Below are 12,970 nucleotides of genomic sequence, written 5' to 3' on the forward strand. Positions count from 1 at the left end.
GAGGAACAGAATAATCTGGTGAATATAATAGAATCAGGGCCATAGAAAGGGAGTGGACTGATAATTCTCAGGGGGAAAGGGGTATGGGGGGGTTTAGGAAGAGACTGGACAAAAATCATAGACCTATGGATAAGGACAGTCGGGGGGAAGTAAGGGCAGAAGGTGGGGTGGGAACCGGGTGGAGGGGAGCTATGGGGGGAAAAAGGAGAAACAATTGTAATAATCTGAATAAAGATTTAATTTAAAAAATCTGATGAACAGAATAAACTGGTGAATATAATAGAATCAGGGGCATTGAAGGGGAGTGGACTGACAATTCTCGGGGGAAGCGGTTTGGGGGGTGCAGGAAGAGACTGGACAAAAATCGTACACCTATGGATGAGGACAGTGCGGGGGAGGTAAGGGCAGTGGGTGGGGTAGGAACCGGGTGGAGGGGAGCTATGGGGGGAAAAAAGAGGAACAATTGTAATAATCTGAACAATAAAGATTTATTAAATTAAAAAAAAAAGACAAGGGGTGCATTGGCTGGTTTGGCTCAGTTGATAGAGCTTCAGCCCATGAACTGAAGGGTCACAGGTTTGATTCTGGTCAAGGGCACTTACCTCAATTGCACGTTCAATCCCTGCCCTAGTCTGGGTGCCTGCAGGGGGCAACCAATCGATGTGTCTCTCTCACATCAATGTTTCATCGATGTTTCTCTCTGTCTCTCCTCTCCCTTCCACTATCTCTAAAAAAAAAAAAAAAAAAAAAAAAAAATCAGTGGAAAAATGTCCTCAGGTGAGGATTAACAACAACAAAAAGATGGGAGAGGGGGAAGGATGTGGAGAAAAGGGAACCCCTAGTGAGCTATAAATTGGTGCACTGTAAATATAAATTGATATAGCCACTATGAAAAACAGATGGAAGTTTTTCAAAAAATTAAAAATAGAACTACCTTATGATTCAGCAATCCCTGGGTATATAACCAATGGAAATTAAACTGGGATCTTGAAAAGGTATCTGCACTTCCATGTTTACTGCAGCATTATTCAGAATATCCAAGATGTAGAAATAACCTAAGTGGCCATTGACAGATGAATGTATAAAGAAGTTGTGGTACATACACACAAGGAAATATTTTTCGGACATAAGGAGAAGGAAATCCTCCCATTTGCAACAACATGGATGAGCCTGGAGGACATTATGCTAAATGAAATAAGCCAGACACAGAAAAACAAATACTTTTTAAAGGTCTAACTCTTAGCAGCAGAGTGGAATGGTGGTTGCAGGGGCTGAGGGCTGTCGGAAATGGGGAGATGCTAGCCAAAGGATAAACAGCTCCCAAATGTGTGCCTTTATGTGCTAATGTTTGCTAATGTTATGAAGTCATGTTTTTTACCCGCCCTTTGGGTGAGTTGGCTTCAAATTTAAGTCTTAGACCTTGTAGTAGAAGTTCCACCTGTACATATATCTGTGATTATTTCAGTAGCACCTCTCACCCAGAGTCTCCAGTGGTTAAGCAGGATTTTTTCCATTTAATCAGCATTAGAGATGGTTTACCACTGAGAGAGAGAGAGAGAGAGAGAGAGAAAGAGAGAGAAGAATTTAAGAGCAGATAGCACCTGGTTCCTGTAGGAGAGTTGCTGGAAGATTCTGACAGAGCACTTGGTCTTGAATCTTCTGTGTTGGGTGATACTGACTCTAGAGCAGTAGAACTTTGGGGGAACAGTTCATTGCTGTCTCAGTTGTGGCTGCTATAACAAAAAAATACCATAGACTGAGTAGATTAAACAGAAATCTATTTCTCACAGCTTTGGAGGCTGGGAAGTCAGAGATCCAGTGCTGGCATGGTTAGGTTCTAGTGAGGGCCCTCTTCCTGGTTTGCTGATGGCCACCTTCTTGCCGTGTTCTTACATGGTAGAGAGATAGCTCGAGCTCTAGTCTCTTTCTCTTCTTACAAGGACAGTAATCCCATCATGGGCTCTACCCTCATAACCTCATCTAAACCTAATTTCCTACTAAAGGCTTTTCCTCCTGATACCATGCCATTGGAGGTTATGATTTCAACATAAGAATGGGGCGGGGGGAGGCAGACACACAAACATACAGTCCATAACCATTCCTACTTGTAAACTGCTTTTTAAATTGTGATTATTTGATATGCCAGTCTGTCTTTCTTGCAGAAATTAAGCTGCTTGAGGGATGGCGTGGTGATGGGGGAACCTTGAATCCACTGCTCCTGGCACATTCAGTCAAAGTTTGTCAGAAAAAAATAAAAAGTCAATTAGCAAGTCTGGGCTTGTATTCATTACTAGAAACTCTTCAAGTTGTCCCAGAAAACTGCTTTTGTTCAAACACACTGCACACACTTAGAAATATACTTAGACTAGATGGAAATCATATTAACAATGGAAAAAGGTGGTTTTAGTGTTTGATGGCATGCAGTCATTCTCTCACATAGTAATTTATGTGACAATAATCATACAAATACATCCTGCTCAGGCTTATAAATACTTAAACAGATAATCCATCATTTAATTTGACACTGTTAACATTTAAAGGATCTTTCAAAAGTATAATAACAAAATATTTTAAGACATTGAAAAATTAGTGATGACAGGATGAAAGACCATCTAACTCTCTAGGCTACAGTCTAAGGACATGTTGAAGTCTTATTGACTTAGAGGGAAATTATATCTGGAGAAGACAATATAAAAGTAGTCTAATTGTAGACAATTAAAAATAGTCTAATAGTTTTTTTTTCTTTACAGAAATATGCAAAAACACCCTGAATCAAATTGCTTCTAACTTCAAGGTCTATTAGGGCAAGACTCCTGTTTTCCAATTCAATGGTACATTCCTCCAGCTGAGAAATATATTGTGAACAAAATGACATTTGAAAGGGTATTTTTAACTTTTTTATTATTTAGTTTTATTGTATTACATTTCTTAAGAGCAGTATCAATCATGCCATTTACCCTTGCATAACTTAGGCTGGAATAGCAAAGCACTACAGAAATGAATGTCAAAGAAGCCCTTGGGTGAGGTTAAGATCGAGCCCAAGTTAATATCATCCAAAGTTGTTTCCATAGGAAAAGTTTATTCTCTGTGAATTCTAGTAAGAAAGAATAATTTAATGACAATACCTCTTCATTAGAAAGCCAAACGTCTTTCTACACATTGGACAGTACCTTAAGCTATTCTCGAAGCACTCCTTCATTCCATCATTTATGTTTCTAGTGATGTGGGCTCAGGAATCCTTTTTTTATAAATGGCGGGAACTGAAGCTAAGGGTGTCAAAGTGATCTCTTAAGGATTACCTGGACAAGGAGGTAACCAGCTCTTTTCATATCAGGGGGCAAGGAGGTGTCGCTGCCCACTCAACAGGCTCTTTAGGCAGAAGACTACGATTTTAAGAAAAATCAGTCCCTGACCAGCCACCCCACAACGTCAAGGTGAAAGCAGGTGACTGTGTCTACATTTAACTAGCAAAACTCCATCTCCTGGTGGCACCTGTCCCGCCAAAGGGACAATGAGGGCTGAGTTTGGTGAAGCTGCTATTGAGCAAAGCACCTGGGTCAGCATCTCCACGGGTGGTGGAGGAGGTGATACAATGAGGAGGTGCAGGCCTGGAACCCTCCAACTCACCCCGACGAGGTGCTGGGGCTCTAATTTAGAATTTGAATTGGGAGTGCTTTAACCCGGCCGCCTGTAGGGTAGAGAGAGCAACCCTCCGTTCCCCAGGTCCACCCGCAGTCGCATTGCTGCGGAGCCGCTCGGCTCTCGATTGCTCGCGCCTGGCGGCGGCGGCCGACATCGCAGTGGCTGGGGATCTGCGCTCTGGGGGTCGGGTCTGGCTCGCACTGGCGGCGACGCATGCTCGGCGGCACCCAGGCCCTAGTGTGGTGGGAGGGGGCGCCCGGCGCGGGGATGTCGAGGAGATCGAAGCTAGTGCTGGGCCTCTCGGTGGTGCTGACGACGGTCACAGTGGCTGGCGTGCATCTGAACCAGCGGCAGGACCGGCAGGTCGGTGTCACGTGACGGTCTCTTCCGGGCCCGGCGGCGGCGGCCTTGGGGTCTCCGTTCTCTCCGCGTGATTTCCCGCTGGTCCTGGTCTTTCCTTCTCTCGCGTCCTCTCCCCAGCGGCGGCGCGGCCCAGCACCCGCACGCTCACCCGACTGTCGCGGGCTCGGCCCGGGGCGCTGCAGCCCCCCTGGCCGCGTGCGCCCTCGAGGTCCAGGCCACCCTCCCGCCTCGGGCGCCTGGGAGCCCGGGCCCTCCGCGCTGAAGTTTGGCTCCCGCGAACGCACGCCCGTGGGGTGGTGAGCGGTCCGTTTTCTAGTGGCAGCCAGCCTGCAGTGATGCGACCTTTCAGAATGTCATTGGGACCGCAGAAAGTGGAGGAGGGGAAAGCGTTTCCTTGGGGTGCATTCAGCAGGTTATGGCCTCTCTTCACCCCCAGGCCCAAGGTTGGTCCTGTGGTGTTTAAATGCTAATAAGACTTTATCCCACGATAAAGAAGCATTCCCGCATCCGCCTTCGTGCCTTTGGCCAAGGTAATTTGGTGAGATGCTTGTATGTTGTTTTGTGGTTCTGTGTGTTTTTTTTTCTTATTGTTGAAAGCAATACACGTGTCCCTTCTCTTCCCTATTGACCCCTTCTAGCCTGTCCCTGGTCCCCGCCCCGGCCTTCACCTCACTATTGTCTGTGTCCATGGTTTAAAAAAAAAAAAAAAAAAATATATATATATATATATATATGTATGTATATATATGTATATGTATACACACACACACACACACACACACACACACACACACACACACAGTTCTTGGTTGATCTCCCTGAAAACTAGATTCTGTGAACGTCAACGATACCAGCCTCCAAATTTCATTTTTTTGGTACTTACATTCCTAGAAATATCCTGACTTACTGATCATTGGCCTGACCGTCCATTCTGTGTCTCTCTGCCCATACTTTCTTTTTTATTCAAGTTAGTAAACGCTTAATGACTGATCACTGTGTGCCAGGAACTTTTTGGGAACCAAAGATAAGGAAGCAAAGCCGCTCCTAACTGATTGAAAACAGCGCTGAGTGTTGATTGTGAGAACCGGAACTAGATCATTGGTGAACTCTCAGAGGACACCTTGGCGCGGGTATTGATAGAGCCTAGTTTGCCAAGGGTGAAAGCAATGACCTGAATCAATAAAGTCATTGCTTGCATTGGACTGTGCTGTGTGCTGGGTATTCAGATATGAAGCAGATGAGGTCTTTGTCTTCGGTGTTCACAATCCACGGAAATCAGAGGAGAGGAAGCCTGTGAAGATACGAGAATTGTGTGGAGGACGGAATGGGATGATTAATGATGAAAGGGCATGGAAGAGACTAGAGATTTGGGGTTCTAAAGGTGTAGCTTTTGTAATAGAGGCAGGAATCTTCCTCCTAAGAAGGAAAAAGATGGTGATCCCAAGAAAAATTGAGATGGAGTAGTGTGTGTCAGATATAGCTCTGAGGTCAGTGAACAGGGAATTTCCGAGAGAGTCAGGTAGGGCTGGATTATTAGAGCTTGGTTCTGAAACCTAGCCACACACCCGATGTTCCTGGAAAGTTTTTACAATGCAGCTGAGGCTGGGCCCTACTCCAGGCCTATTAAATCAGAATCTCTTGGGCATGAGGATTCTGCTTAGGTACGTTTTATTTATTGATTTCAGAGGGGAAGGAAGAGGGAGAGAGAGATAGAAACATCAGTGATGTCATTGATCAGCTGCCTCCTGCATGCCCCACACTGGTTGGAGCCGGAAATCCTGAGCAAGTGCCCTGATCTGGATTGAAACTCAGACCTCCTGGTTCATAGGTTGAAACTCAGCCACCGAGGCACACTAGCTGGGCTTAAGTATGTTTTAAAAGCGATTAAGTATGTTTTAAAAGCGACCCAGCCCTAGCCCGTTTGGTTTAGTGGATAGAGCGTCAGCCTACGGACTGAAGGGTCCTGGGTTCGATTCTGGTCAAGGGCACGTGCAGGGGTTTTGGGCTCAATCCCCAGTAGGGGGCCTGCAAAAGGGAGCCAAACAATGATTCTCTATCATCATTGATGTTTATCTCTCTCCCCTCCCTTTCTCTCTGAAATCAATAAAAAATATATTTTTTTAAAAATAAAAATGACCCAGAGGATTCCCCTCCCTGGCTGCCTGCTAGAGTGGAACAGGTAGATTTAGACATTTGAAAGTTAGAGATGAAGAAAAGATTGACCAGAATAACCTGTGTTTATCTTACATCCAATCATTCATTGTGGGCTTACTTTCTAGCAGTGGGAAAGAGTTGGTCAAATTATTGACATGGTGGATATGTAAGAAGGTTCAAGGAAGCAAGAAATAATGACTATTGTTTCTTGACTGTTTACTACATACCAGGCACTGTACTAAGCATTTTATATACATTATCTTTAATCCTCATGGGAACCCTGCAAAACAAGTAGTACTTACGTGAGGAACCAGAGTTCTAGGTGTTAGAATTGGAATAGTGGAGAAGCCTTCATGGTTAGTAAGTGAGGTGGTTCGTAAGATAGTTAAGTGGACCTCACAGGAAAGATGTGGGAGGCAGTCAGCATACACATTGAAACTTGGAGGAAGATAGCAAATGATGGATGCAGAGCAAGATCCTAAGCATGTACTAAAGTCTCTGAAAAGGGTAGGATCTCAGACAGGTGTGGAAGGTGTGAGCTTTGGGGGTGGGGTGGTGTAAGGAGCACAGGATCAGAAAAATTGGGGAGGGAGGAGTGGAATGAGCACTTCCATTTCTGTCTCTGGAGGTCTTGCCAATGGTTCAGTGATCAAGAAAGTTGGTTTTCAGTTGAGTTATTAGTCTTAGGATCCTCTTCTCCCCATAATAGGGAATGCAGCTCTAGGCCTCGAGGTCCAGCAAGTAGATACTTGGTGAAAGTGTCTTAAATAGACATCATAATAATTTTTTAAAAAAAGTTCAGACCCCTGCCCTTATCGCCATTAATTCTGCATCACAAGGAGAAACTTATTAGAGCATTTTGTGACCTGTGACTATAAAATGTTAGTTATTAGTCATGACTGGATTGATGCTTTAAAACAGGGGTCCTCAAACTACAGCCCACGGGCCACATGCAGCCCACCAAGGACATTTATCCGGCCCATCGGGTGCCGCTGCTTGTCCTGCTTAGTAGCTGACTCGTCCCCGGGCCCGCAGTGCGCATAGGAATTTGTTCATAGTTGTTTTTAAACTATAGTCCGGCCCTCCAACGGTCTGAGGGACAGTGAACTGGCCCCCTGTTTAAAAAGTTTGAGGATGCCTGCTTTAAAAAGTCTCATCTTTCGTACCAGGTCCATGTTCTTTAGTGCTTATCAAAGTAACTATCATTGATGGGCCTTTAATTTTTCCTCTGATAGTGGCATTCTATTTTTTTTTTCTTCTCTCTCTGTTACGTAATTGATTAGTAATTCTGTATAATTTTTACTTTTTCTCTTTGTATACTAGAAGCTGGGTTTTTTACTTTTTTGCATCTACCTTATAGCTTGTTCGTATTGTAGCAGTCTTTTTTTTTCTTTGATGTTTATTCAGCTAGGAAAATTGCTAACAGGAAAGTAGTTCATAGAGTTACTGTAGTAATTCTTACCAAATATTTTAAGTGTCATATATCAATTAAACTTTTAAAATTCAACATAGTGACAGTTTTTCTTTTTTAATTGTTATTTCCATTTAAGTTTTCTATAATAATAATAATAAAATTTTCTATAATAAATGTTCAGGAATTTCTTATAATATGATCAATAGTCATTTAAGTGATTATGTTATAGCATACTCCCAGATTAATTTGATGGTTTCTTTATTACATTTTACATTTATAGAGAAAGTTAAAATAGTAGTTGGGTATTTGGAGTCTGAAAGTTTTAAGTGTATTTTGGTAATACTGTTATTTGGTTTTGAATGTAACAAGGATGGGAACCACCTGTTCAGGGTGCTACTGAAATCTGTTTCTTACATTTTTAGAGGCTTCGTGACGGAGTGATCAGAGACATTGAGAGGCAAAATCGGAAAAAAGAAAACATTCGTCTTTTGGGAGAACAGATTATTTTGACTGAGCAACTTGAAGCCGAAAGAGAGAAGATGTTATTGGCAAAGGATCTCAAAAAACATGACTTGAAATGAATGTGAAATATTGATGTGTGTGTGCATGTGAGTGTGTTGATGGAGAATAGCTTAGTAAGATTTTCAACCTTTTTTTGGTCACTGTCCTTTTAAATTCAATCAAGGAAAAGGACAATGGATTATACTAAATTATTACTTTAAAAGTTCATTATATCTGAGTAGAGAATAGGGCAGACACTCTTCTGAAGAGTTTTTGTTTGTATAATCCTGATAAAAGCCTCTTTAAGCTTGGTCAGAGTTTAGGATTGTTACGAAAGCACTTCTGACCCTCTGAGAAAGAAGGGATGGATAGTAACATCCATCTAGGTAGTTTGATAAGTCGCCATGATGATGAAGCCACAAGAACCTCTACCTCAGAAGGACTGGAGGAGGGTGAAGTGGAGGGGGAGACTCTCCTGATTGTTGAATCGGAGGACCAGGCATCAGTGGACTTGTCTCACGATCAGAGTGGGGATTCCCTCAACAGTGATGAAGGAGATGTGTCCTGGATGGAGGAGCAGCTGTCCTACTTCTGTGACAAATGCCAAAAATGGATACCAGCCAGTAAGGAGCTTCTCTATTCTTTTGATCTGTCAGTTTCTATGTGTTTGTTTTCCTAACCTGTGAAAAAAAAACGTGAATGTAAATAGACCTAAATAAAAGGATTATTATTATATTTTTAGTTTAGTTGATTAACTAAAAATTTATATAAAACAGACACATTTATACTAATAAAAATTACTGTTGATATTTATCACATTGTTAAAATAACATTCTTGATGGTAACCCAATAAAGACTAGAAAATTGGATATCCTGTGTTACTTAAGAAATTAGCCAGATTTTTCTAAAAAGGCTATCTTAAGACTTTAGGGCCCAGTATAGAATAAAAGTTCAAGTTCATAAAAATTACTCTTAGTATTTAACTCACATGGAAAATTCCTGCTACTGTAGGCTGATGTAAGGCCAGAATTAGCAGATTAAAGTGTTTTGTGCTCTTTTTTCCTAGGATCATTCTTGTTTTCTCTTGTTGGCCTCTGTGATCTGCTGGCAAGAGTTATATACACACACACATGCTCCCCTGATAACTTTAGTTTTTCAACTCAGTCTTTTCAACTGCTAGCTTCCTAGTTCTCAAGGAAGATATGCTTTGCCAGTCATCATGAGTCTTACCACAACAGCATTTTCCTATTAGGCAGAGACTAGTAAAGACGTACGCACTAGAGGAATTCTTTGTGTAATAGAATTTGTAACTAGATAATCATGAAGTGGGTTATTTTCTGGTATGTGGAAATGTTTTTGTTGAAGATTCAACTATTCAGATTAATAGTTACTACTAACATAACTTTTCACAGAAAACAAATCTGGAATTTATTATAGGTAGTTTTTGTTTGTGAGGTGTCTCTTTCTGCTTATTAATTCAGGATCCTGCCTGAAAATCTCAATGGCTTTCTCCTTGTCCTGACAGTATACATCTTAACCTGCCCTTTATGATTATGCCCCTGCTAACTTCTTTAGCCTCTCTCTCTAGTATCCTGTTATCCTCACACATAAACAGACGTTTGCTGTTAGGATGAGCTTTTAATTCTTTACAAACAACTCTTTCTTATCCCTGGGACTCGGCACATTTTAATTTTCTTTCTGGAATATTCATCTCTAGCCTCCATGCCCTCCCCCCATACACACAAGCACCTCTCTTCCCCTGGCTAATTCTAGTCCTCCTGTAGAACCCACTTTTTCTAGCTCTCCTATCTTCCCAATATGGGTCGGCCACCCCTTTTATGTGCTGTCACATTGCCTTTACTACTGCAGTGGTTTTCATGTCTTCCAGAGCATGTGTCACTTTAAAAATGTAGACCCAGGCTCCACTTCAGAGATTGATTTATTTCATGTGGGGTAAGCCAAGACATTAAAACAAAACCATTCTGATGTACAGTGAGGATGGAGAACCACTGTGCTGTTGTGATTACCTTCATGTTTCCCCTACAGAATTTGTAAACTGAGAGCAGTTACTATGCCTGTCTTGGGCACAGTATTCCCACTTCCTAGCCCAGTGCCTGATACTCGGTGGGAGCTCGGGTATTTTTGAAAGAATGTGTGAAGAGACCTGTAGGAGTCTGGAATGTTAACAGTTGGAAAATCCAGTGAGCAATAGTAACTGCTTTTTCCAATATCTTTCTTCTAAAAGTTAGGGAACCAACGATCTTCATGTGCATACACTGATGCTGGAAGAATAAAAATCTTCTCTATTCCTTTCCCCGCCTCTTTCTATCATTAACTGGCTGAAATAAAGGAAAAACAGTATGGGAAACTTAAAATCTGGTTGCTAAATGAATTAAACCTTTGAGTTACCCCTGTTCTTAGATAAATCTATGATACACTTTTTTGTTTTTCTCCTAGGTCAGCTGAGGGAACAGCTCAGTTACCTTAAGGGTGATAATTTTTTTAGGTTTACTTGTTCCGATTGCTCAGAAGATGGCAAGGAGCAGTATGAAAGGCTGAAGCTAACATGGCAGCAAGTGAGTAAAGGCTCTTCCTATAGAATTCAGGAGGTTGGTTCCCAAGGAATTTATTGGAATATCTACAGAAAGAGGAACTTATATGAGATTTTGAGCTGTTTGGAGGGGTTTTATTTCCCCATGAAAATTATATATTGAATCTGGAGAAAGGAGTTTTTGGACGGGACTCACTGCTAACTTAGTGAATTGGGTTTGAGATACTTGAAAACTTCACACACGATACCATTTTTTCCATAATACCAAACTTTGATTTTAATTGAAAATGAGGTTCACGTTTTTCTGGCAGCCTTTTTTTGAACAATGAAACCATTTTAAAAATTGTAAAGATGGCCACATAGGAAATAAATTTGGAAGACATAATGTGGTTGATTGCAGAAACCAACATAATCCACTTTTCTGCGTTTGAATGCAAACCTATTTGAATATTTTTTTGTGTCTGCTTTTTAAAAAATCCTCACCCTATTAATTTAGAGAGGAAGGGAGACAGAGAAACATTAATCGCTTGCTTCCCGAATCCCAACTGGCGATCGAACCCACACATTCGAGGTATGTGCACTGACCGGGAATTGAACCCACAATTTTTACAGGACAGCACTCCAACCAACCCGGCCAGGGCCCTATGTCTACTTTTAACCATCTTCAATACCAATACCATAATCCAACTATATAGTCTGAATGATAGCTTTTTATTGATCTTTGGTTATATTAATTTTTTTTTGTTTTTATATTAATACTAGTATATCTATAGTAGGCACAATGTACATATAGTCTTTAAGTTCTAAAAATGAATGAATTATGCTCATTCAATTTTATGTTTATTGATTCAAAAAATATTGAGTGCCTAGAAACTACTGTGATGAACAAGACAGCTATAACCCCTGCCCCAGGCATGACATTCTAGACATTTATTTTATGTTCTAAGCAGACAAATAAGTTAGTTACCTATAGCACTTTTTTGCTATGAAGGAAATGAACAGGGTAATGAGAAAGATTATACCATCTAGGCCCCTTCAGGTGTTCCTTGTAAATTGTAGTTGCTTTAGCAGCCTTAGATGTCTTAGTTATCAGAGCTTTATTAGACAGCTTGTCATGAAATCTGTCAGTGCTGAATGGAGAGAGTGAGTCTTTGACTTGTCTGAAAATATATGAGTAGAAAATGAAAGGAAGTTTGTATTGGGGATATAGTCCCATGAATATTGTAATTCCAATATTTTTTTTCGAAGCATACATGAGACCTGCCTCTAGCCAAGGTCAGGTTAATATTAATAGGTTATTCTGATGTGTGCATATGTAGGCAGATTTGCATTTGGCCTGCAAGTAGCTTTTCAAAAGCTGTAATATGGAAGAGCAAATATATGTATTTTTGTTATTTTCAAGAATGTGAGTTTTCTGTGAAGGTTCTTTTTAAAAGAAAAAGTAGTTTTTTATTGTGTTGCTCAGAATATGTAATATTGGCTCAGTTTGCACATTTAGTTAAACTAACATCCCTTGAAAATTATTTTTTACTTCCAAAGACACATAGGTGGTAGATGATACTGGTCTGATGAAATCATAACTTAGATCAGACACATCTGGTTCTTGGCAAGCTACTGATCAGTGTTTCTGTTGGCATCTTAAAAACTCAGTCTCGCCCTGACTGGTTTGGCTCAGTGGATAGAACGTCGGCCTGCGGACTGAAAGGTCCCAGATTCGACCTTGTAAATTGTAGTTGCTTTAGCAGCCTTAGATGTCTTAGTTATCAGAGCTTTATTAGACAGCTTGCACATTAGATGTCTTAGTTATTAGACAGCTTTAGCAGCCTTGGAGTCTGAAAGTTTTGTACCTTGGTTGCGGGCACATCCCCAATGGGAGGTGTGCAGGAGGCAGCTGTTCGGTGTTTCTCTCTCATCGATGTTTCTAACTATTCCTCTCCCTTCCTCTCTGTAAAAAATCAATAAAATATATTTAAAAAATTAAATTAAAATAGTATCGGAAATAAGTAAATTAATAGATACTTCTGTATCTACCACTGAGATTAACAGTGAATCCTGTTTCTGGGTTACTCTAGGAGTCTGAGAGTGGGCAGTGGTCGGCAAACTTCATGCTTTCCTTAAAGCAGTGGTCGGCAAACTGCGGCGGCTCGCAAGCCCGGGTTTGCCGCTCTGTTGACTAATGAGTTTGCTGACCACTGCCTTAGGGAAAAACACTTAAAAAACATTTTAATAATGTACTACTGTCTTTAACCTGAAGTCAAAACTTCTGGGTAAGGGTACTGCCTTAGGTATTTCTTGAATAGTAACTTTTAAAAATTGAGGTAATATATACATAGCGTAAAAGTTTA

At 41.1% G+C, this 12,970-nt stretch overlaps 2 protein-coding genes across 4 annotated transcripts in view; both read left to right on the forward strand.

Annotated features, from left to right (window-relative positions):
* Window positions 1-3,835: 3,835 nt before the first annotated feature.
* PET117 (PET117 cytochrome c oxidase chaperone) lies at window positions 3,836-8,154 on the forward strand (the record flags this gene model as incomplete). Its single annotated transcript, XM_080685840.1, has 2 exons — window positions 3,836-4,005; window positions 7,996-8,154. Exons 1-2 carry the CDS (start codon window positions 3,856-3,858, stop codon window positions 8,152-8,154), a joined length of 309 nt encoding a protein of 102 aa, XP_080541966.1. The 5' UTR covers window positions 3,836-3,855.
* Window positions 8,026-12,970, forward strand: part of KAT14 (lysine acetyltransferase 14) — a 35,845-nt gene continuing 30,900 nt past the window's right edge. Inside the window, exons 1-2 of one of the 3 annotated variants that reach the window (XM_080685837.1) lie at window positions 8,026-8,697; window positions 10,532-10,650. In XM_080685837.1, coding sequence (XP_080541963.1) covers window positions 8,439-8,697; window positions 10,532-10,650 — 378 coding nt within the window. In that variant the 5' untranslated portion in view covers window positions 8,026-8,438. The remainder of the gene's footprint in view (window positions 8,698-10,531; window positions 10,651-12,970) is intronic. The other 2 variants (XM_080685838.1, XM_080685839.1) reach the window with 2 other exon arrangements.

The sequence above is a fragment of the Plecotus auritus genome (assembly GCF_963455305.1).
Source record: "Plecotus auritus genome assembly, chromosome: 8".
Lineage (NCBI taxonomy): Eukaryota > Metazoa > Chordata > Mammalia > Chiroptera > Vespertilionidae > Plecotus > Plecotus auritus.